The sequence below is a fragment of the Acanthopagrus latus genome, chromosome 14 (assembly GCF_904848185.1).
Source record: "Acanthopagrus latus isolate v.2019 chromosome 14, fAcaLat1.1, whole genome shotgun sequence".
NCBI classification, from domain to species: domain Eukaryota; kingdom Metazoa; phylum Chordata; class Actinopteri; order Spariformes; family Sparidae; genus Acanthopagrus; species Acanthopagrus latus.
Window position 1 is genome coordinate 15,958,358 of NC_051052.1, and position 24,421 is coordinate 15,982,778.

At 41.4% G+C, this 24,421-nt stretch overlaps 2 protein-coding genes and 1 long non-coding RNA gene across 3 annotated transcripts; 2 read left to right on the forward strand and 1 right to left on the reverse strand.

The window, feature by feature from the left end:
• Positions 1-1,096: 1,096 nt before the first annotated feature.
• LOC119032427 lies at positions 1,097-23,888 on the reverse strand. The gene is made up of 3 exons (XR_005078889.1): positions 23,553-23,888; positions 7,953-8,149; positions 1,097-1,747 (listed from the first exon to the last, which is right to left on the reverse strand). It is a non-coding gene; the product is annotated as an uncharacterized LOC119032427 (long non-coding RNA).
• Positions 9,009-14,624, forward strand: LOC119032426 (fibroblast growth factor 4B-like). Its single transcript, XM_037121577.1, has 3 exons — positions 9,009-10,709; positions 11,285-11,388; positions 14,142-14,624. The coding sequence occupies exons 1-3, from the start codon at positions 10,376-10,378 to the stop codon at positions 14,316-14,318; spliced, it is 615 nt and encodes a 204-aa protein (XP_036977472.1). The 5' UTR covers positions 9,009-10,375; the 3' UTR covers positions 14,319-14,624.
• fgf23 (fibroblast growth factor 23) lies at positions 19,871-23,546 on the forward strand. Its single transcript, XM_037121576.1, has 4 exons — positions 19,871-20,801; positions 20,902-21,005; positions 21,556-22,049; positions 22,553-23,546. Exons 1-3 carry the CDS (start codon positions 20,567-20,569, stop codon positions 22,000-22,002), a joined length of 786 nt encoding a protein of 261 aa, XP_036977471.1. The 5' UTR covers positions 19,871-20,566; the 3' UTR covers positions 22,003-22,049; positions 22,553-23,546.
• Positions 23,889-24,421: the final 533 nt, after the last annotated feature.

Below are 24,421 nucleotides of genomic sequence, written 5' to 3' on the forward strand. Positions count from 1 at the left end.
TGACAAGTACACAAAACTTTGTTAGCTGTTTCAATCATGACTGAAAACTTTACAGATTTACCATAAAGAATGAAATGCTTACTCTTAGTGGAAATAGAAATCCTGAACAATGGCTTAACAAATCAATTAAATCTTAATTTTTCAATGCAAAGCTATACTGGAGGAGAATAGTGTTATGGTGTTTTAATTACGGATGGCCTAAACTACAGCAGTAATGTTCCCGCTTGAACAACAAAAACTATTTTTGTTCATCCTCCTTCCTTCTTCCGGTTGTTCCACACCTGCCCACCAGTCATCACTACCGAGTTTTCCGCTGAGTTTATCACTTGATTGATTCACCTCCATTCTCAATCGGGCCTTTGAACTCGACATAGTAGGAAACACAACGGTATTTATAATGGCATTAACAATGGCTCAGCTCTATTCAGGTATTCCAGAAGCCTAAATCATGACTGTCACAACAGCACAACAGACTCAGGACCATGAAACTGAAGCAGCTAAATGGAATTCAGCCATCATTAATTGTATACCCATGGCGATACTGGAATATATGGGACAAGGCACAGTCCAGCAGATGGTGGAAATGCATCAGAAGGTTTAGAAGAAGAAAGGGCAAGACCGGATGTACATCTACGCCAGAGTCCTGCACGGGTCTTATTTTGCAAACCTGCACCCGCCCGTACCCGCCATACTTAAAACCACATCCGACCCGTTTTCCCGAAAGTAGCACAAATTACATTCTGTACCTGAGCCGCTATATATAATATATAATAGATAAGTAATAAACAATTTGTGGATTTAAATTCGTCATCAGCGGAGTCTCATGCTAGGTTTGCGTGCTTCGTGTGAAAGCTTCTTTTTTACCTGCTTCTCCCTGCTATGATACTGCTTTCTTCCACAACACAGCCATACTAGCATTTTTCCCCAAAATGTTACTAGATCTTCACGTGAAAAATTGGTGGTACAGATTTCTTGGAATATTGCTCCTATTCACATGTTCCTGAGCCTTTCAGGTTTAGACTGCATGTGTCAAAGAGGCTGTAGACTCTTAAGAAGGCTGGTCTAGATAAACCACAGACTGCCACTGATTCTTCTGGATCATATTTATTAGCTGCTCTCCAGGACAGGCGGCATGCCAGAACCTTTGATCAACTCCTTGGGGGTTTAGATTTCATCCAGCAGGGGCCGTGACAAAAATAAATGATCTGATCTTTGTTGTGCTGGCCCAATGACAGCAGCTCAGTCCAGGATGACTCACTCTCTCAGCAGTGTGCCATTCCTGACGCTCTCCTCTTCCCATCAGCCAAATTGCCTTGATCCTCCGCTCATTGCCGCCTCTCGCCCACCCTCGCGTTCACTCACTGTGGAGCAAGGTGGTCGCATCCTCGGGGCCGGCGGCACTCTTTACATCCCAAAGGGGTGAGAACGTGCAAAGCAGTGAGCAAATGTGTTGAGAGAATTCCTCACATTCTCCTGCTCGGCCCTGGTGGCCAGGCTCGGTGTTGGGTTCCTGGGAGAGAGGGAAGAGGAGCCAGGGGGAATCGGCTGCCGACTCAGCAGCTGACACCTCCTCTGATCTCTATCTCTTCCTGCGGCCATAAACCAAACTGTCTGACTTTAAGCATGGCAGCCACGTAAACAGAGCTTTCCTCGTGGCCCCAAGTAAGTCGGACAGTTTTTGCCTCGAAGGAGCCAGTTATGGCGAGGATGTCGCACTGATGAAACATTAGCGTCAGCGGTCCCATACCTGATATGTGGTTCAGTGGAGAGAAAGAACAAGACAGATTTGTTATTTTAAGTGGAAGACGTCAAAGAAAATTAGCGACGCTTGCAAGGAGAGCGTCGCCTTAAAGCTTAAAGCTTAATACTCAAGTAAATCTCTCAGCAAATTTTTGCTCTACTTGACCACAGTAATTAATCTGACGTAATGGGTTTGTTGGCAGGTGTTATTGCTCTAATGGTCTTCGTAGACCTGAAGCAACAGGCTTTAAATCTGATCCTTGGGACTTGGATGACAAATAGAGATGAATGCTCTGCAAAACATACTCAGGATTTTGTGAGTCAGCATCTCTGCCTAGATCGCACGCTTCAGGGTAACAACTCACCATGTAAGGCTCAAAAAACTGTTTGCTCACATCTTGTTAAACAGACGTTTTCACGCCTCTCAGTTCTCCAGGGGTGCACCGTGATTACTGGGCTTAAATGGAGATCAATAGGCATCACGGGAGGCATTCACTATCCTTCAGAGTGCACGGCTATCATTGGCTTTTACAAGTTCAAGCATTTTTTCTCTATCTGTGATGTCTTCAAACACAGGAGTGATCATTTTTGGCTAAAAACCTCAGTTAGTCTTCAAATTTGATTTATCCCATGAGAGAAGTTTAGCATCACAGGTATTATAGCATTATATTTTGCATCGTTGCTGCCAAAAATAATATTTAGACAATCCACAGTATTTCTGTCCATCGCAAATTAGTTCTTATGCTGACAAAGTAGTTTAAAAAGCAACAGAAATTATTTCTTTGGGCTATATAAATAAAACTGATTTGATTTTGATGTGATTTGACTGTGACATCTCACATAGGTCTCTGAAAATTGGCATCTTTGCAGTACCTGACGCCGTCTAACTGCCGTATATTTTGTGGACCTCAGTGCTTCTCAGAGATCCACTGTTTCCTGTCTGATGTCAGTCAGTTGGCAGTTGGGAGCTTTGCCAAGTCTCCATAACATTTAATTCCATTCATTCCTGTTATCTTTTCTTTGTTTGTTCGGCCATGACCATTAACAGTAACGTTAACCGTTTACTCCCAACACTAGCAGAGACCAGGACAAACAAAACTGTTACGACCAGTGTGAACCACCTACTCTCTCTGGCCGCTGCAAATGTAAGAGCTTTCATCAGTGGGTCATAGGCTCAATCGTCATTGTGTTACCTCATTCGGTGATAGATAGTGACTTAATAAACAGATATTTATTTGCAAAAGAACAAAAATGTTCTCCCTGCACAGCTGTCACAAGCGATGGAAGTAGGTACAGAGAACAAAACCATTTTTTGTATCAGGCTGTAAACATTTTTTTCATCGACGTTGGCCATCTGAGGCACCGCGGTCTTTGGTACTTTTGCGCTTCTTATTTCAGCCCTAGAGGTATTCATTCACTGTTTTTGTTTTTATTTAAAGGTAGCATTACTATCAATGGAAGCCTTGCTGACAGTCATTCAAACAATCCCGATGGCAGATGGGTATTTGTTTTCGTTATAATATACAGTATATCTTACTGACATGAACATGAAAATTGCTGTGTCACTGGTTGGCATTTGTAATCAGTGTAAAAGTCACCTCTGCCTTGCTTCTTTTCCCCTTAGTCACTCTACGCCCAATTTAGCAGCAGGCACATCTTTCTCTGCAAGGTGCACAGCTTTACCCTTGAAAAGATATTTTTACTGGGAACACTCCCTTCTGACAGGCAGCTCTTTGTCTTCTCTCTGACACAATAATAGTGAAAGAAGCAGTATATATTCACCTCCTGCATATGTTCTAGTAAGACGGCATGTCAGTTAGTATTTCGCTCCCGGTGGATTTGCTGCGACTCTCTTTGTCACAGATTTACAAAGCAGCAGTGGAAGAGCACAACGCTGTTGTGCAGTTGTTGGTTGTTGAATTATACATAAGCTGATTCAGCAAAAAATCTGAACCCAAAGCTCCTTCCAGGGCAGTACCGTTACTATTTTACAAGCCCAGACTCCCTCGGATTGAAATCCAATTGGTTTCGATCGATGACCACTTTGCTGCGATCTGCTCGATAATGTAAAGTTTTTTCACTTGAGCAAAGGATTTCATATCAGTTTAGTGGCTGAGTACTGAGGATTGAATGGTACATGATGTGAGAAATGTTGAATCTGGATTAAGTCACAGTCTTTGGGACGCGTCAGAGTTGCCTCACACAGCAGTGAATATAATATCTCATGTCATGCAAAAGTATTGTTGGCATGGAAGTGGATTTTTAGTCATGCTAAGCATGCTGGCTCCATGGATGTCAATGTCGGGCTGTCGTCAGTGTGTCCGACACTTTTGGTCCAGGCTGAAATATCTCAACAACTACTGGCTGGATTGCCATGAAATTTGCTACAGATATTCATAGTCCTCAGAGGATGAGGACTAGGACTTTGCTGATCCCCTGACTTTTTCTTTAACGCCACTAGAGGGTCAAAGTTGTCAAATTTCCAGGGAAATATATAAACATCTACTAGATAAATTGGCATTGGCACTTCAATGGTTTCAAAAGATAAGAATTGCTTTGGTGAGTTTTTTGAACCAGCGCTAACATACGGTTTTGTGTAACAGGTTACCACAACTATTGAATGGATTGCCATGAAATGTGCCTTAGAGATGCCTTTACATGCTGTGTTGTATCTCACGCTTGGGACTGAATACTTTTAAGGGTACCGACCGAATTACGTTGGCAATCCAAGTTCAAATTTATAGTATCATATGGTGCATCTTGTGTTAAATACAAAGCTGATCAGGGCAACTCGTCTAACCCGAGGGAAAATTTGGTGAACAGAAATTATTAAAGCTGAGACAGCACTGCCCTTGCAAATGGAGAGTTAAACCCCTTTATGAACGGCAAAGGTATTGACAACTTCCTTGTCATCTCACGATGGTTACTTAGCTAGTCTGAAAAGTTGCTGCTGCAGATAACATTGCGTTTTCCACAAACAACTGACATGACGACACAGTGGTGTATTTTTGCCATCTAATGTTATACTAAATTTCTTTTTGACAGTGACTTGGCCGGTATTCCCTGAGTTTCTACGTTTTGATCCAGTTATCCAGGCTAGAAAGGCAAGAAAAAATGACTGGGGTCTGTGCAGCACTGACTGGCACTGCAGTCATTTATCTATGCTGTATCATTCACTCCTACATCCATTGCAGTGAAAAGTAGTTAACAATTCTGTGCCTCAGTTTCTTGAGGAATAAAGCTGAGCCTTTTTTAACTTTCCTCTGTAGTTCCACATTAAAAAATGTCCGTACCTCAGTGTGCAACACTGCTTATGACTGCTCAAGGCATTTGTATATGTAAATATTGTTTATTAATAATATAAATACTGTATTAACTGTGATATTCACATGGTAACCCAGTGTCTCTCTGTGGAGGTCTGTGCAGCTTTGGTTGGACTGAGTATTATTGCTTGTCTATGCCAGCGATTCTGATGTCATTCCAGAGAAATCCCCCTCCATCTCTGGGTCCCCCCAGCTGTTGTTTCAATATCGTCTTTTAAACCCCACGTTAATAAAACAGTAATTGAAAGAGCTTTGCGTCCTCCTGTATCCAGTTACTTACACCTCGGTAATATGCACAAAAGCTGTTTGTATGGCTATTCCCTCTGAGGCGCTTTCTGATTGATGTGTGTGTGTGTGAGTGCACTAAATAGATCCCATAATGGCAACAAAGACAGCTGACCTGACAATAGTAAACTACAGACACTTTTCTCTTGCTCAAGTTTCTGCTCTTCTTCTTTAGCTCTGATGTATTCAAGTCAAGTCTGTAGGCAAAATCAATTTGCAGTGTTATGCGGGCAATTTTCCATCTAGCTCCCTCTGTCCGCTTGTTGCTCCACTGTGACTCAGATGCAGTTGTTGATGTTAGTCAGGGTTTGTAGCTTGATTCTCTCTTTCTTCAGTGCAGAGCTGCAACCGTAAGTTAATTAATCGCTTCACAGATCAATAAAAAATCTGCAGCTATTTTAATAATTGATTAGCAGTTTAAAGGAGAACGTCAATGTTTTTGCGCATGAAATTCAGTTTGCTTGTCACAAAGAGTACTGCTACTGAAACTGATGATGTCATGCTGATGTCATCAGAGTTGTTTGACTTTGCACTCCAGACGTGCATTTCTAATCAAAAAGCACAAACTGCAAGTAGATATTTGAAAGAAGAGAGTCTTGAAGAGACAGGAAGGTTGTAATTAAAGACACAATTGAGTTGCATTATGGGAAATGTAGGATTGTGTGATTTGGACACATACTATGCTTCTTAAAGGCAGGAGATCTTGACCTCTACTGCCTCAAATGTGACCATTCTTGTTCAGATCTGTCTCTTGTGAGCCCCCACAACATTATGGAAGTGCAACATTAAATTACTATGGTACCTCTTTAAGACATGCTTTCATGTATATGATAGCTCCAGCTATTAAAATGTGACTGCTTGAAAATATTGTCACTTGAATATCTTTAGGTCTTTAGGCTGCAGGTCGGATAAAAGGGAGAGCGTGCAAAGACGTCACAATGGATTGTGGTTGTGGGCTTCTTTCACTACTTTCTGATATTTAAATGGACCAAAAAACAATCAGCATATTAATCAATTTAATATTTAAAGATAAGCCAAAATGCATTTACTCCTGATTTTTGCATTCCAGAAAGGTGTTGTTACTAAAATAGCAGCCTCAGCGTCATGCCAGTACGACAGTATTAGCAGAATTAATCTCAAGGGCTCAGCACCGTCTCACCACCCACTCTCCATTGATTGAAGTTACACTCTGTCAATAAACCAGTAGTTTTGTCTATTCAGGCTGTTAGTTGCCTTGGATTGCATAGCCATGTGCTTACACAGCAAATCAAGAGGCTGTCTCATTAATTTGCTCACCGATGTGGTTCAGTCTGTCTGCTCCAGTGTGACTAAAAAGTCCTGATTTTCTTTGTCAAGACAGTTGAGGTCAGTCTGAGGGGAACAGAGCTGTCCACAGAAAACTTAACATCAATCTGTTTAAAGGTTTTTAATGCATTTTGCTCAATATTGCAGATGTCAGTGTGATAAATCAAAGGTCAGAGGATCAAGAAAGTCTTTGGAGGGATCCATCCTCTGGGGAGAATGAATGTCTTTTTTTTAAAGTCAGCAGTCTATCCAGTACTTTTTAAGGTATTTCAAACCTGTCACTAAGAATTAGCAATACTACATGTCAATCTGGGACAAGTAAAGTACATACAATATGTAACTTCTGCAGCCATTTACACAAAACAGAAGACCAGAGGGAGCCAGACCTTCTGAAGGAATAAACACCCCTCAGATTCTGCTCTGATCCGAGGCCGTTTACCATCGGGAGGAGGGCTAAGAGATTACTGTACTTTACTGTGTTTCATCTTTACTGCTGCAGGGGTCTGCAGAGGTGATCTCCGATGTTGGACGTTTATGTACGTAAGTGTTGACTGCAGCTGTATGTAAAATCTACCTCATGAACATAAGGTTACAGAGAGTAGAGGGGGGGGAAAGAGAGTGCTGAATTCACTGAGAGTTGACCTAGTTTATGGCTTATCTGACTTGACTTTGGCAAAAAGACGAAATAATGTTTTACAGTGTTATTCATGTCAAGTTTAGTCTGGCTTGCCAACTTCTCTCTCTCTTTTTCCGGGTTTAAACATTTACATGTTTATTATGTGGAATAATGTAAGAACACAACTTGACCAAACATATAACTGAGGTGTAGTTGTATTTAGACATTTTAATGCGGAACATCTACATATTATATTTTAAATCAGACGTATTATCTCCGAAATAAAGTATCAAAAGTAAAGGAATTCATAATGCTGAGTGTTATATGATTATATACCATGTTGAGAGATTGTTTCTACTGATGCATTAATATTTATGTGTATATCTGTTGCAGCAAGTTAAGGGAGATCTAATTGAAGCTACTTCTATAGAAATATATTACACAAACTGATGATTTGTAAGTGAAATATGATCAGCAAGTAGCTGCATCTGTCAGATACATGCAGTGGAGTAGATGTATATATTCTCTGTGAATGCAAATGATTACAAGGTATACCGTCGTATCAATATTGAGGGTATTGAATTCTACCATAGTAGTGTTTTTAAAAAGAGCAGTAAGTAACAGTAAATACATTCATGCATTCACTACAAACATTTATTTTCCATGTAGTAATGTGAACGTACTGTATGAAATGTTTTGTTTGTTTGTTGTTTTTCCGTCGTGGGTTGTCTTGCCACTGCTGTTTATCGGCAACAAGGCCTCTGCGGTTGCTAAGGTGGGCCTGAGGCTCCCTGGCAGCCTAGAGCACCTCGGGGCCCCAGAGCCTGGTGCTGTGTGACGCGTTTGGAATTCCCCCGAGCCTTCATCTCCTACCAGCACCCTGCAGGACGGGATGCAAACAGGGATGTAAAGACGGGTGAACCCGCTGCACTCAGCTCAGATTTAGTTTCATTTGCACAACATTTTAACCACATTTTTAGAAATATTCATGTTATAATTATGTGAAATATTTATGAGGGAAAAATAGTATAGCATGGGATTGGACATGTCAACTTGGACATAAAGCACAAATGTGTACATTTTTTTTAAAGTGGAACAGAGATTTTTGCCTTTTTGTGATACCAAGTGCACATTTCCTTCACCACTTTATTTCTGGACCTGACCTCGATGCAATAACCAAAACCATGTCACGTATTCGATTCATGCAGGGTATATTATTCTGTTAGTTGCAGAGTGTGTTACTTACAATAATAACGCGCAATCTGACCAGGCGAAATATCTGGTTATGTAAACTTCCTGAACAAACAGCTAAGGAAGTGTCAGACAGGATCGCCATTCGCTCTCCTGTGACTGTTTTTACACCTTCCTTCTAAATAAGGCAGCAGGCTGCCAGGACATATGACCACCGTCCCGATTTGGGTTCTGGACACAGTATCCATCCATCCATCCCATGATTGCTCAACGCCAATGAAAGTCACACACGTACACACACACACACACACGCACACACACACACACTCTCCCTCCCCTCCTTCCTGCAGGTCTCCCATGTGAAGAAGAGCTGCATCAGGTCAGCCACAATTAGCCAGAGGAAGACTAAGAAAATAGGTTAGATAACCTTCAAAATAAAGGTAAACAGCCTCACAACTAACAATTCTTTGACTTTAATCGATCGAGTACATATATTGTGATAATTTTCCAGGATACATACTGGTAGGTAATTTATTAGTGTAAAAAAAACAACAAAAAAGAACAACTTAAAGGAAGAAGTTCACCCAAAAATCGTGAATTTAAATAACTTATTTTTGTATTTAAGTTATTTACACCCTTTCTAAAGCAGAAATCTTCTCTGCAGCTGGTAAGCTAAAACCAATAGTGTAGACCCTGTTGGAAGCTGGTGCACAAGCTTGACGGTGTTGACAGCGTAAATAACATCTTTTCTAAAAATTGAATTAGGATCTCTGGGCTTCCAGACACTTAGATTAGCTCTCAACAAGTCCTCATCTATTTCAGATGTTTAGGAGAATGCTGCAGCGCTGTATCGCCGTGAACCTCCAGAAAGGTTTTGTCGCTTGGGGTGAACTGTACCTTTAAACCGTTAAAGTTTGTTGAGTAAGGTTAGTTTGTGCTTCTCATCACAAATTACACCAGTTTCTGTTCGACTGTGAAACATTTTCTCAATTTCAACTCAACTTTTTGGCCTGCGGAGGGGAAGTTTTGCTGGATGGGTAGCTGGCACGATCAGCAGATGTTAGTCATTAACTGGTTGGAAATTGAGCTGCGACAACTCATTCCATCTTAGAGGTCTGCTGAGGGGAAGTTTAGTCATACAAGTTGGAAATTAAGATGGCACAATCGCCAGTGTTAAAGAAACAACCGACTATTTATTAACTGCTTCATAGAAAATGGCAGATTGTTACCATTCAATCACGATGGAGGTAATTACTGTAGGCTGAAAGACACTTCAAATATGTTACCACCTACCTACCGTGACCTTTGCAGGGGTGTAAAAAAAGGAAGTGTTGCGTCACAGTCGCTGCTCGTGATTTTATTTTGAAAACACCACAGGAAGCGCTTCTCCTCTTTCTTACCGGCTTGTTTGCCGCTGATGTTGAAGGTGCAGTACCCCCCATCATTCCCATCAGAACTGCTGCTGCTGGGGTCCTGCAACTCTCTCCCTCTCTCTCTTTTTCTCTCCTCCTCCTCCTCCTCCTCCTCCTCCTCCCATCTCCTACTTTTGATGGGGGGGTGTAGCGGTGAAGTCACAGTGATGTCATTTTAGGATGTGAGAGTCGGGCAAGGTGAGCTGGTTTTGCGGTGAGTGGTGTTCCCCTCCACGGCCAGCGTTGCCTGTACAGAGGCGCGGAGCGGCGAAAGATGATCATCGCCACCGGCACCAATTCAAGCTCCGCCGCGCTCCGTCCCTCTCCTCCACCTCCTGCTGCTGCTGCCGCCGCCGCCGCTGCTCACACCTCGGGCTATGGGGCCTTGATCTGCCTTGATCCCGAAACAAGCCTTCACCACCACCATGCCAAAGGACAACACATCAGAAGAGTTGCATTTCTAGGGCAGGTAACTTTGACCACGTGCCCCAAAGGTGAACCGGATGGCCATTGCGCAAAGGTGCCTCTACAGCATGTCCAGGACGCACTGGACGCTGCCGGCAGTGATTGTACTGTGGACTTCTCTGTGGGGGATCGCCTCGTCTTACCCGTTCCCGAGCAGGACTAATGCGACTTTGCTGGAGAAGAAGTGGGAGACGCTGTTCTCCCGCTCCTATCTGGGGATAAGCGGGGGGAAATCGGAGCTGAACTGGGAGAGTGACTATTTGCAGGGCATCAAAAGAGTGCGACGGCTGTACTGCAACGTGGGCATTGGGTTTCACCTGCAGGTGCTCCCGGACGGCAGGATAAGCGGTGCACACAATGAGAACCAATACAGTGAGTCGCATCCGGGCGAGGAAGACAGAGGGGGGGTGGGGGGTATTCAAATAAAATAAAAAAAAAAAATAAAAAAAGCGCTGGACCCGAAAAAAGAGCGTAACCCAATGCGCAGGGCAGCGCTGTGCAAAAGTTGAGGCGGCTCACTCGTCTTGCATGATATTTAATAAGAGGCGTCGGCGTGGTTGAAAGTTTCCCAGAGCAAAAACAGTGTGCTGAGTGTTCCTCACATCCGTGCAGCGCGAAGCCAAAAACATGACATGAATGCTTGGAGCCAGTTTAGACGCTCACTTATTTTTACCCCTGCAGCAGGACACACACACACACACACACACACACACACACACACACACACACACAGAGACACACACTATCTATCTCTCTCTCTCACACACACATATATAATGTTGAGGTGATTATTCCAAAGAGAGCATCATCCAGTCGCAATGCACCTGCAAGGTTACACCCATCACTGCTGCAGAGGCCAGTGGACCTCGCAGTGACTCTCCTGGTCTCTGCTGTGTTTTAACTGTGTGTGTGTGCGTGTGTGTGCGTGTGCTTGCCCCCCCAATCAGGTCTGATAGAGATCTCCGCCGTGGACCGAGGAGTGATCAGCCTGTTCGGAGTGAGGAGCGAGCTGTTTGTCGCAATGAACAGCAGGGGAAGGTTATACGGAACGGTACGACACACACACACACACACACACACACACACACACACACACACACACACAGCGCGCAGTGTAAGATGAGTTCATGGAGCTGCTGCATCCCTGCGTTTATGAGCGCTGTTGTGTTATTAATATGCTCTGATGATAGGGGGGTTTTTACAGTGCGCACCAAGGAGTCCCATAGCAGCACAGAGGCCCGGGAGGCAAAATCACATCCCGCCCTCAAGTAAAAGTAGCAGTGCCACGCTGAGAAAAGTACTCTATTACAAGTTTTACTCAAGTAAAAACTGCAGAAATGTAATCCACTAAGCGTGAAACTCCCCATTTTTGCAGCAGAGTGGATATTAATGTGTATTGTTTTGAATACTGGGACTCTAGGCAGCATGTAACTGATTCATTTATAATCTTTTTAACAATTTGTCATATTTTAAAAACTGATCACATGGTTTTTATTTAAAAATCTGCAAAGTCACTATTAAAAAGCTCAGTTATTTCCCTCTTAAAGAGAAAAAGTAGCATACAGAGCAACTTTGTAGCAAAGTACAGCCTGAATGATCAATGATTACATTTTTTACTCTCAGTATAATAAAACAGTAACAGATTTGTAATGGAGGAAGGATCTTTCAAATTATGACTGATACATTTTAAGTGAAATGAAACAGTAAACCTAACTTGGAATGTAATAGTTACATATTACAAGCTTCTTTATAGTCTTTCAAAGTTTTAATATCAGACAATTAATACGTCTGTTAATATATGTAAACATAAATCTGTGATAGGTCAACTGATATATCGGTCAGACTCTAAATACTATGACTGTTAACAGCTTGTAACTGGCATGATTCAGCTAATTAAAGGATTAAAGTTCAGTTCACCCCATAATGAGAATTCAGTCGTTATCTAGCCGGCCTCATGTCGGTAAAGTCAGGTGAAGTTTCATCGTCCACAGGACATTTCTGGAGCCTCACAGTAAAACAGCGTTCTCCTAAATAACTGAAGTAGATGGGGACTTGTTTTAAAACGTAAAAAAATCAAAGTTGTCAGTAAAAGTAGTGAGTTAGATTCCACTGCTGGAATCTGTGTATTCACCACTAAGTTTTACAAAGTACAGGACAGACCAAATCCCAATGTTTGTTTACAGCAACTTCTGGGTAGAAAACCTTCAGCATCACGCATTAGCTTACATGCAATTACATTTTCTTTTTTCGAAGTTTGTACATCCAACTCATCTAAAATGCCTGTTTGAAGCTCTCATATGTCATTAATAACAACACTAATCTATGAATTAAAGAAATTGCCAGCTTGAGTCTTCCCAAAACTGGCAGTAAGCCTGAGATGTCCTTGTTGTGAAGATAGCAAAGACGCTAACGTAGCAATATAGTGCATGAAATGAACGTCAAATAAGTCGGACCAACATGATTCCACTTATCTACCCAATGCAAATCAACGGACAGTTTTCTAACCAGAAGTGACTGTTGTTGTTGTTGCAACCAAATTAAGTTTTGTATTAATGCATGTTTGAAAATATTGAAAAATTACACCGTCAGACACCTTTTTAAACTTGGACTGTAACAGTATTTTTTACAGAATGTTTCCGTGATTTTTGAACTTGTATCAGAGTTTTTTTTGTTCGTTTGTTTGTTTATTATACAGTGCATGCAGTACTTGGTATATTATTTAATGGTCATAACTGTCCTGTTGATTTAGCTTTATTAAAAAGCAATGTGTGGCTCGTAAAACCTATTTTAATGTGACAGTAAAAGATCTAACAGCTTTATGTGTGCAGTGCTGGCCATCTCACCTCCATACGTATCTCATTATTAAAGTTGAGCATTGCAAGAACCGTTATCTACTTGCTCAGGTTCATTACCTTCCTTTCTGACTCTTTAATGACAGATTATGGATTAAATCCCAATTTAAGTACTGTGTTTGATCAATATTTGAGAAGCTGAAGCTTATTTTGTTGAATAAAAAATGTGTTCCTTCTGCACTTTACTCTGAGGAATATAAGGCACAGTTTTAGTATCGTATTAGCTCAACACAACTAGACGGGGACTTTGTTTTAAAATAGCCCCATACAGCTTGTCCTGAGTGTCCTGAAGCCCAAAGATCCCAAATTAATTTGGAAAGACATTGTTTACACCAGGGACCTGCAGTTTGGCTGGTGCTCCCATCTCAGAATGGCTGACATTAAGCTTAGTGGTGACAGTGAACATTTCATCATATAAAAGGGTTCAAATAAAGTCTTTTTAAATCAATTCTGGATCTTGAGGTCCTCCAGAGTCTTGGATCAGCCGGATCAGAGCTGTAAAGAGCCTCTTTATGTTTAATTATTTATTTGTGATTTTGATTTATTTAAAAATCTTTTGTGGGTTTCTTTTTACATATGAAGTCCCCATCTACTTCAGTTGTTTAGGAGAATTCTGCCACACTGTTTTGCTGTGAAGTTTCAGAAATGTGTTGTAGCGTACAAAACTTCTACAAGCTTGTCAACAGCATAGTCAGATAACTACTTGATTTTCATATCTGGGTGAACCTTTAATGTATAGTTCAGCAGTAAAAGCCGGAGGCTGGTATCCGCATTCAAATTTCTTTTGCAACAACATGCCACCTCCTCCAGTTTCCCTCAAAGCATGCTTTGTAGGCAGGCTGTCTGCCAAAGTAAAGGTCACATGGAGACCATGCATATGTTGTGATCTTCATCGTGTGTCTGCCATGAGATTTACTGACCCCCTCTTTCTATCTCTCTCGCTCTTTTTCAGAGAGTCTTTGGGGAAGAGTGCAAGTTCAAGGAGACTTTGCTGCCCAACAACTACAACGCCTATGAGTCTTTTGTTTACAAGGGCTTCTATATCGCCCTCAGCAAGCATGGCCGCGTAAAGAGAGGCAACAAGGCCACCACCGCCATGACCGTCACACATTTCCTCCCGCGGCTATGAGAGAAACTGGCAATAACTCACTAATTTGCACATGTGGATGTTCTTCCAGGTAACACAGAAACGCATAGTCGTGATACACACACCGATGGACTGCGAGAGAAAACACAAATATTTATTCTGTTTATATATATATGTATATTTGGATAGCTATCTTTCTATATGTTCTGTGCTGCTTATTGTTTTTATGGACGGGGAGAGTTGCCTGTCTCACTTTACCTTGGTGCTTGCTGTAACTGAACTACGTGTCACTTCCTTTTTTGAGATGGAGGATGAGCTATATCCTGTGCTTTTAAAGAGTGAAATGAATACTTTTTATTACCTCAAAGAACCACTTTACTAGATTAAGGGATGCATGGACTTCTGCGCAAATATCTGCTAAGTTTTATCGTTTCTTTCAAACCGTTGAGCGCTTGATGGCTCCCTGCTCGATTATCGATGTCCGGCAGTGGGGGGAAAACTTAAATGCACTACCTTTGCTGCACGATTTAAAGGTGCCTTGGTGTTCCCACTTGTGGCCCCCTTAAACTTGCATGTAAGAGACACCCACTGGAGTCAGAAATAGGGCTGACACTCCGGGGAGGGCCTCAGATGGGGGGGAGGGTTTGACTATCTCTGGTTTATTTTCTTTTCTGTAATTAGATCGATTAAGTAATATACAATCTGTGGTTGAGACCAGAGAGCGGTCAGCCATGGAGGCTGGCATGAGGCCATGAGTTTGACTGTGTGGCATCGCCAGCATATAAACAGGGTGGAACATTTATCTATCTGAGCATGGAGGACATTTTTGTTTGGATGTGTGGACTGAACAGATAGATTTGCGAGCACACATTAGAAAATGCACCTGCACATGGTCTCGGACAGAGCTCCAGCACTGAAGCAGGTTGCCGTTTTTGAATCGCAAAGCTTTAGCTGCTGCTGAAAAATGATGTCTACTGTCCATGAAAACCACTGAAAAATGATGTAAATATAGTCGCAAATGAAAAAGAAGAATTCAGGAGCTTTTTAACGCTGCTTTGTCGCAGTTGCCTGAAAGAGGCAAAAAGAGTTCAGGTTGCACAGTTAACCATCGATGATGGTGCCTAAATGTTTCGGTGAGAGTCATCCCCACGTTTCTTGTCTCTTTTCATTTATCTTTGCGTGTTTGGTGGAGGTTGTTCGTGTCCCGGGCCAATTCGTCCCACTTGTCTGTGAGCTCTGCAGCAGCACTGCAGTGGCAGCGAGGTGTTGGGAGCTGGAAGCAGGCTGGAGTTTTAAATGCAATTATGGAGAAGTCAATCGTGTGGCCCCCGAGTGAAGGACAATGCAGTTGGTGGGCTGGATGCACGCTGTAAGAAGTGTCTTTATTGTTGAGGTTTACTTTGATTCATTTATTCTTTTGTTACCACTAGGTTTTAGTTTCAGCAGTCACAGCAGATGGACAGACCGATTTATTGAAAAGGGACAGGACAGTAGAGCTACACAGATTAAAAGAGTAATTGAATAGTTGTCAACTTTTAAATGAATCACCAACTGAGTAATTTCAAATTTTAAAAAGGCAAAATTTTCTGATTTCAGCTTCTGAAATATGAATGTTATTTTCAAGGTTACAGTTATTTTATTTGTAATCCTTCAGTCCCTTTATGTATTCTCTGGCCAGATGGCAGCAGAGCTCTTCACTTCTCTGTGGCAGTAACCTGCATGTCTTTAAGTTGTGGAAGAAACAAAACATTTGAAAACGTTATCTTGGATATTTTATAGACCAAGTAAGTCGGTTAATTGAGAAAATAATTGACACGTGTCATGAAATGTATCATCAGTAGAACCTCTACAAGACATAGGAATTCAACATTTTGTCATAAAAAATTATAATAAGACAACCAACATCACTAATGACAATTTTAACTAATATCATGACTAGCAGTGTCGCAGTATTGCAATGCTCACAATATTATATGATATTAGAAATTAAAATATTGATATTGTGTCAATAATTTACATGTGATAAAATCATTTGAGTAATCCAGCAAAGATATTTGGCCTATTTTGTTTGAGTTCATCTCTTATCTCCAACAGCTGCTCTGTTGTTGTAATCGGTGCTGGCTCAGGCGTGTGTGAGCTGACCAATCAGAGCAGACTAGGTATTTGGGGGGTGGGGCCAGGAGCGTTTCAGACAGGAGGAATACAGTGCTGTTGGAGCATTAAAGCTTGTAAACCTATTACGGGAGTAACCCAAAATAAAATAATTAACCTAAACAGACAGATATATTGTTAGCATCTTGTTTCTCGTTCCAAGGATGTTTTTCTTGCTTCGCTTGGTTTCTGTGAATCTTACAGCGTGCATCCACCTGCTAACTTCTGCAGCTGTTTACTTGGAAAAAAAAACAAAACCCCTGAATCTTTCTCTGCTGTCAGCCTCCATCCGTCCTTGCATTCAGAGAGGAAACAGGACTATTTAAATCCAGGAAAGACGTATGCGAGGGAGCCGGCCCGCTCTCTTTGTTGTTTGTCAGACCCCCTGCAGGAATGTGGATATGCCAGGATGACAGGCAGCCTCCCACATACCTGAAAGCCCCCCCACCCTTCTTTGAGCTCTATCACCCCCGATCGCCCATCTCTGCCTGTCCCTCACCCACTGCAGGCAGGGACCTTGGGATTCCAGCTGTAACCCAGGAGCTTCCTCCTCTCCTTTCAGCCTTTTTTAGTTCAAGGTCAGAGTCATGGACCAGCCTTGGCCCCAACCCCACTGGCCAGGCGGGTTGGTCAGCTATATGGGTTGAACTGTTTCCCTGAAATAGGAATTTCAAGTATCTTTCGACACAGGAAACACCTTACCTTGTGCTTTAAATCGAACAGATGGCTCGAGAGTGGCTCACACAGAATTCCTTCGCTTCATGATCTGCACTATTTCTTTACAACAATCCTGCTCCTCTTTTCTGAATTTAGAGTCCAACCTCTTTAAAATGCAGCTCCACAACACACTGTGCCCTCCCTTTTCCAAGTACTACTGTCGGGATATTTCTGGGGAGGGGACATCTGCAGAGTTAATGCAGTGTGTGAGGAGCATAGTCACGCAGAGTCTCCTGCAGGACAGCACCAGAGGCATCCTCAGGACGAGCTCTCTGCTGCTGCTGCTGCTTCCCCAAACACCGCTCACCAAATACTGTCTCAGTATCACCTGCTGCTCAACCGTCTATGACGCACATATCGATTCATAACAGTATTTTTTCGCACAGATAAACCTCTGTTTTTTTTTTTGTTCCCATGACATTTTGTTTGTCAGGAGCTTAGCTCAAACAAAAAGACTTGTTGCTGCTGTCGATGAGGCTGCATGAAAAAGCACTGATGTACATTTCTTCTAGGGAGAAAAATCATAATTTTTTGGTTTAAAAAGCAAACAAAATCCACGGTGTCAGCATTTTACGCTGAGGGAGGTGAGCGGCAATGAGCACTTCTGGTGCCTGCCTCACAAGTCAAAATGTGTGACGTCTCCAGCAGCACCTTGTTAGCAATATCTTGATCAGAAGCGAGTGAGAAGGGTAAAGAAGGGAGTTGCTCGTGCTTTTGGATCCCAAAAGAGTGAAGGTGTGTGTCTAAAGGAAAAAAAAATCTCACCTTTCAGCTTTGACCAAAAAAATGTTATCCAGATTTATCCGTCATCTCTTTGCTTTCCACTTAGCATAGATCAAATTTAAATTAATTCAAGGTGAGGAATCTTATTTTTATGTTTAATGTTCTATCAGCCTGCCCGAGCCCCGAGCTTAATAAGGGGTGTGTGCTACATGTGTTTGTTTCCTTAAACTCCTGCTCTATTCCTCTCATCTCTGTTCTCATATACCTCACCCTCTGCCTTAGTTTTAGTTTGCTGATGACTGTAAATGAAGACGAAACAAACTTCAGTTTTTTGTTTCTGAAAACAGACAATGCTAAGTAAGAATATTAAAGTTTTTTCCTTTTATTTTTGTACGTATGTGCTGTGCACAGCAGTCTACTGTATTCCGGAGATAATAATAAAAGTTTTTTTTTTAACTGGTTGATGGCAGTGTCTTTCTGTCTTGAACTCTGATTTAATTGTGTATTAAGCAGTGTTTAAGAACTACTGAGTCAGACACTTGTATCAGGTAAAAGTGTAAAAAGTATTATCAGAAAAATTAACTTAAAGTATTTACAGTAATTCTTCAGCAGAAAAATGGCCCCTCTGACTGTTGTAGTAATAAATCATTTGATTATAAATAACTGATGCAACAATGAGTAAGCAGCTTTTTTTCCTGTTGCAGCTCTCGAGATGAAAATTAAAGGAACCATGTGACCAAAAATGAAAAATCCCCTCATGCTGATGGAAAGTCGAGTGAAGTTTCATAGTCCAAAAAACATTTCTGGAGCTTCGCAGCAAAACAGCGTGGCGGCATTCGTCTAAACAACTGAAACAGATGGGGACTGAACGAAACATTAAAACATGGTTCCCTTCCGCTCATCCAGAGTAATCCAAGTCTTCTAAAATGATCTGAAGAGACCGTAGCCGTTACGCTAAAATCATTAGCATGAGCTTGTCGTGGTTGTAAATAAACTTTTCAAATCAATTTCGGATCTCGGGCCTCTGGTGACTTGGATTATACCAGACAATCTGTATGGAGCAATTTTATGTTTTATATTTGTTTTTTACTTTTTAAAACAGATCCCAGGTTACTTCAGTTGTTCAGGATAATGCTGCAATGCTGTTTTGCTGCAGGGCGCCAGAAATGTTTTGTAGACCAGGAAACAGGAACAGGAAACCAACTTTCCATTGATGAGAAAATGACACATTTTAATTTAATCTTTTAGTCTCCTTTAACTTGTTTGGTCAAGTGTCTCTCAACCTTGGAGTTGGGTCACAAAATAAATCTGAGGGGTCATGAGATGATTCATCTTTCTTTGTTGGGAAATAATGGAAAATATTCTTTGGGTCATTTTATCTATTACTAATATATTAGACATAGCTGCATTGTACCTAATCGCGACACAAACATAGAATAGATACAACTACAAACAACTCATTAGAGTTGCAGCGATATACTGGTTTTAAGATATACTGTGCTCTGAAGATTGGCGTTATCATTCTGTCTGTACTGTTATCTAAGGTATCCTGCTATATTAGTGTTATTAAAGTAGATATATCCTAAACTTTGTGTGAACCTTCATGTCTGTCAGGATATACAATTTTGGGAAATTATAATAAATCCCTTAACTTTTCTTGTGAAATCATGGCACACTGATATTTCATTTGATAATTCATTTGCCAAAAAGGTTGGGAGCCACTGATTTAATCTTAAAATGGTGCTTGTTGTATTACTCAAAAAACAACTGTACAGCACTTGAGTAAATACAAAATTGGCTACTTTAACTTGATCTTGATTTTCTACAATTGTAAGTGGGTTGTGAGTTAAATTCCCTGGAGGATTAAGCATTTTATTCTTAAGGGAAAATGTTGAAAAGGTTTCTGTGGTTCAACTTTCAGTAGTAATCTCTGCACTGGTGTACAATCTGAATGTGTCCTGTGCTGAAACTACAGCACCCAAAAATAGTGAAGCCAGTCAAACTTCCAGAGCCGCACAGCAAAAAGTACTAAATAAGGAAATGGTTCCCTCTGCTGGAGAAAATGTGAAAATGTCGAGTTTGGATGGTGCGTAAAAGCAGCAGTAACAGAATCAAACTATGACTAAACGTCTGGTCCATTGTGGTAAACAGAACTGTAACATATATAACATGATGACTGATTAATTACTAATAAATAATTCTGGAGTTGCACGAGTTTTAAGACCTCGATTTAAGAATGTTCGGAACATCCTTATTATTCATTTTATCCTTATTCAATCGAATCATTTCAACACGATTCTGACTTTATGTTTTTCTTTCTGTTTTTGTTTGTTTGCTTATTAATTGCCCAATGCACCCTGTTTACAGTCCAAACTAAAACCAGAAGCGGTGGACTTTGGACCATTGGGAAACAAGTCTTAGAATAATGTTTAAGGTGGATGAGTCAAGAAAAGTCACCAAAAATAAGAGTCCAGTCTGACCAAGAGCATCGGGATAAACAGACAGAGGTGGAAGTGGCCCTTCCGCTGCAGTAAACCCGCACATCTGCTTTGGGGGCGAGTTGCTTTTTTTTACGCAAAGGATGTGAGCAGGAGTGGCACTCGGGGGGCTTTAAATAGGATCTGTCTCCAAACTTTGGGACAACAGAGCATCTGAAAGCTTCCAGCAGCTCGCAGTGGAAACCACCGGTTTGCTGAAGGATGGACGTCAACAGGAGACTAAGGATGAGGGACACCGTGCTGGCGCTCTTGCTCGCTCTCCTCCAGGAATTTCCTCTCGGGGAAACAGCCGCGAACCCTTCTCCGTTGGTTGGATCCAACTGGGGGAACCCGAGGAGATACGTCCACCTGCAGACGTCCACAGACCTCAGCAACTTCTACTTGGAGATCAGATTAGATGGCACTGTGCGCAAAACTACCGTCAGGAGTTCATATAGTAAGACGTGCTCTCCTCTTTTTCAACTGATTCATCCGTGTAGTGTGGCACTGTGAAGTTCTGTCTTTAACACACTGTCATTTCCCTCTCTTTACTGCAGGTGTGATTTTACTGAAAGCTGAGACAAGAGAGCGCATCGCCATCTTCGGCGTCAAAAGTAGCCGCTACCTGTGCATGGATTTGGAGGGCAACCCTTTCAGCTCTGTAAGCTAATACTTACTTTCACTTCGACTGACTGTTACCATACATTAAATAGATTCCTTATAATAAACGTTTGAATAAGAGGTCCTCTAACTTTGCACGCTTTTAAGGTATTACGCATCTTTTCTACACTTTCTTCATTTTACGCACAGACGTACTGCTACCACAAGATGTATGAACATCCATTCTTTAGTTATTTTTTAACAAGTCAGTTCGACTTACCGTAACTCTGAACCAAATACATCCCCTTAACGTTTGGTTTTATGTTTGGCACCTCTGTGGGGTTTTACGCACAGCTATTGGCGACGTTTTCTACCGTTTTTTCTGAGTTTTACGCGCAAAAACTATTGCAACTATATGTTTTTCAAACATTGATTTATGCAAAAGTTTTATAGTGACGAAGTTCTTTTAATTTCCCAAAGCAGATTCATCGATGAAAATCGATGTGCATTAGAAAGATGAGGAAATTATCTCTTCATCGAGCATTTTTTCAAAAAACAGGGTAGTCTCATACTTAAGTCTGATTTTCTCCCTCTCTCCTTCCCTCTCTCAGCCTATCTGCCTCAGGGACGACTGTCTGTTCAACCACAGACTTCTGGAGAACAACCGGGACGTGTACTACTCCAGCCGGACCGGCATCCTGTTCAACCTGGAAGGCTCCCGGCAGGTGTTCGCAGCGGGCCAGAACGTGCCGCAGACCTCCCTCTTCCTGCCCAAGAAGAACACGGTGCCGCTGGAGCGCCTCCTGCTGCACAGGGAGAAGAGGAACCAGGTGGTGGATCCCTCCGACCCGCACAACGTCTTCATGGGTCAGACCGAGGAGGGCTCGGACTCCCGGGCCGTGCCGGAGGACGACGCAGACCTGGAGGTGGAGGTGGAGGCTGGAGACGATGGGCGCAACGTGTCCCGGGAGACGCCGCTGGCTCCGTCCACCCACGACCCCTGGAACGTGCACTCGTTCAACCCAGCCAGCCCTCGGAGCTCCGGGACCATGGGGTGATTTCAGTGCTGACGTTTACTGACACGGATTTATTTACCTTAGTCTGAGTGAGTCCGAGTTTAACTTTTAGTTTGTGATCATATGAGAGAAAGAAGCATTAACATCAGCCTTTATTTTGAAAAACAAGAAGACCATCCAGGTCCTGTGGAAGCCCAGTTGCACCAGAACAATTATTAAAATGTATGAAATATAAAAAGTCTTAATTATGAGTTGTCGTGAATTCTAAACCATTTCATTAATTAGGCCTATTTGATCTCATAGTGTTCACTAATGAGCTCATAATTTTGAGTTTTTATGTTATTAATGTAACTTATCATGGAGTATGTTTTTTTCATCAAGCTTAGGTAACTATTAATTTGTCTTTAACTGGAAGAAATGGGCTTCCACAATGTGTTCCTTTTTTCACACTGACTAAATAATTCTTTGTTTAGTCAGCACTCATTCAGAGAAGCAGTGTTTATACACTGTATGTACAACATAGACTTGACTTGCAGCCCCTTTTGCACAATTTATAGTGTGTAAACACCATTTTTTTGTACATCTCCTGCAGATTTGAGTGGAATCCATAAGGGATGTGCATTTTACCTGGAGTCATCTTATCTATCATGAATATTTCACTTTTTGTGGATACAGGGATTTCACCATAGTTAAAAATGTCTTTATGTGCCAAGGTGAGTGATCTTAATCCATATACCATCCCCATCCATTACCATTAGTTTTATTTGCTGGCACTCACACTGGGCTGTAGCTTTGATGAGAAACGGCAGTAAAATATGACTGAATTATTCATACAAACTGTTCCTCGCTGAAGAACTACATGATTTATTTGAGCAAGGATGCAATTACTTATCAATTTCTGTTGTTGGTTTTTTTTTTGTTGTTGTTTGTTTTTTCGTAGTGGTCTCTTCTCATTGAGGTTCTTACAGCTGGTCTGAGAAACCCACCTTTCAAAAGGGACTTTCATATTATCTCAGAGAAGCCTATCTTAGCCTACCTCTGTTAAACCCAAATATATATGCACGAATATACTTAAGAGTGGCATTTAGTAGAGCTAAGGTTAAGTTTTGCCTATATTTTAAAGTCCTTAGTTTACTTGGCTATAGGAAATTTGAAGTTGTTTAATAGATTTTGAACCTAAAATAGCAATTATGATTACTACAATTACAGTATTTGCTGTGTTAATGTATCTGTATTTGTATGATCCAGTTCATGACTTGAAGGAATATTACTACAGGGTAAACAACCTTTAAAGAGCAGTCATCTTGACATCGAATCTGAACTCTGGTTATGTGATTTTACAGGTGCTGGGCACCACCAGCAAACCTTTAAAATAAGAAGAAAAAAAAACAGTCCCAAAGAGTATTTATTTATTTAATTCCATTCCTTTGTTGTTATTTATGGTATTTATAAGGATCCTTTTCAGTTAAATGTACATATAGGAAAACACGGTTTGTCTTTGAATGTATGAGTTGGAGTTGTCGGTGGAGTGTTGCTTGAATTTGGGACAAAATAAACTTTATAAAGGAAACGTGTGAAGTGTTGTGTGTTACCTGTGGGTTTTCAAGCTGTCCAGTCTGAGAGGCCACGAACACGATTAGCATGTTTAACATTGGCCCAGTTGGTCCGCAGTTCCGCTCATTAGCCGCTCTTTAACAGCTCTTCCGCTTAATTAGCACGCAGGTACATGAGCCACATCGGAGTCATGTCGCTCTAAAAGTACACTTTGTGCCATTTTTACCTCAACTAAGCGTTAAATTGCTCAATGTTCCCCCTGTTAGCCCATTAACCTTTGACATGTTAGCTAACTGAATAGTTTTGGGAAATACGTTTCCGCTGTTGCGGTTGCCGTGCAACCAGTTGAGATTCCCGGAAGTTAACCACAACCGGAAACATTTAAAGAAACGCTTACTTATACTTGTTTTTGTTAAGTATTACAAAAAATAACACACAGTGTGTTAATACGTGGGATTTAGATGAGATGGTAGACAGATTTAATTAGCAAAAAACAGCCTAGTTAACTGTTTCCTGTGTTCATGCTATGCTGTGTTTAACTAAGACAAAACAATTGAAGTTAAATGGAGAGAGAGATAGCGCCTTACCCACAATGAGATGTTGCACTAGCAGCAGGATACTGTTGTGCTTAGAGAGAGTTTGTTTTTCTCAAACAGCTGTTAGTGCTCTTCACAGTTCAGTAACTTAAAATGAGAAAAGATGATCTCTTTATCGGTTATTAAAGTCATGTCATTGGAGCAATTAAGCCTCTGTTTGTCTCTGGTTCTCCCCCTGTCCATAATCTGTTGTTTTCGCTCAGAATTAGATGGATTTTAACAATTACACAATATTTAAACTGTGCACTGTATCAATATATGGCAATAAGCAGAATATGCACAACATTTATATAGTTTATGATGAACAAAAT

Bases quoted from the DNA above. Each gene is read 5' to 3' on its own strand.
- fgf23 (XM_037121576.1), top strand. From the start codon at position 20,567: ATGGACGTCAACAGGAGACTAAGGATGAGGGACACCGTGCTGGCGCTC. The intron at 20,802-20,901 runs GTAAGACGTGCT...TCTTTACTGCAG, and splicing joins TACCGTCAGGAGTTCATATA to GTGTGATTTTACTGAAAGCT. The intron at 21,006-21,555 runs GTAAGCTAATAC...TCCCTCTCTCAG, and splicing joins AGGGCAACCCTTTCAGCTCT to CCTATCTGCCTCAGGGACGA.
- LOC119032426 (XM_037121577.1), top strand. From the start codon at position 10,376: ATGGCCATTGCGCAAAGGTGCCTCTACAGCATGTCCAGGACGCACTGG. The intron at 10,710-11,284 runs GTGAGTCGCATC...CCCCCCAATCAG, and splicing joins ACACAATGAGAACCAATACA to GTCTGATAGAGATCTCCGCC. The intron at 11,389-14,141 runs GTACGACACACA...GCTCTTTTTCAG, and splicing joins GGGGAAGGTTATACGGAACG to AGAGTCTTTGGGGAAGAGTG.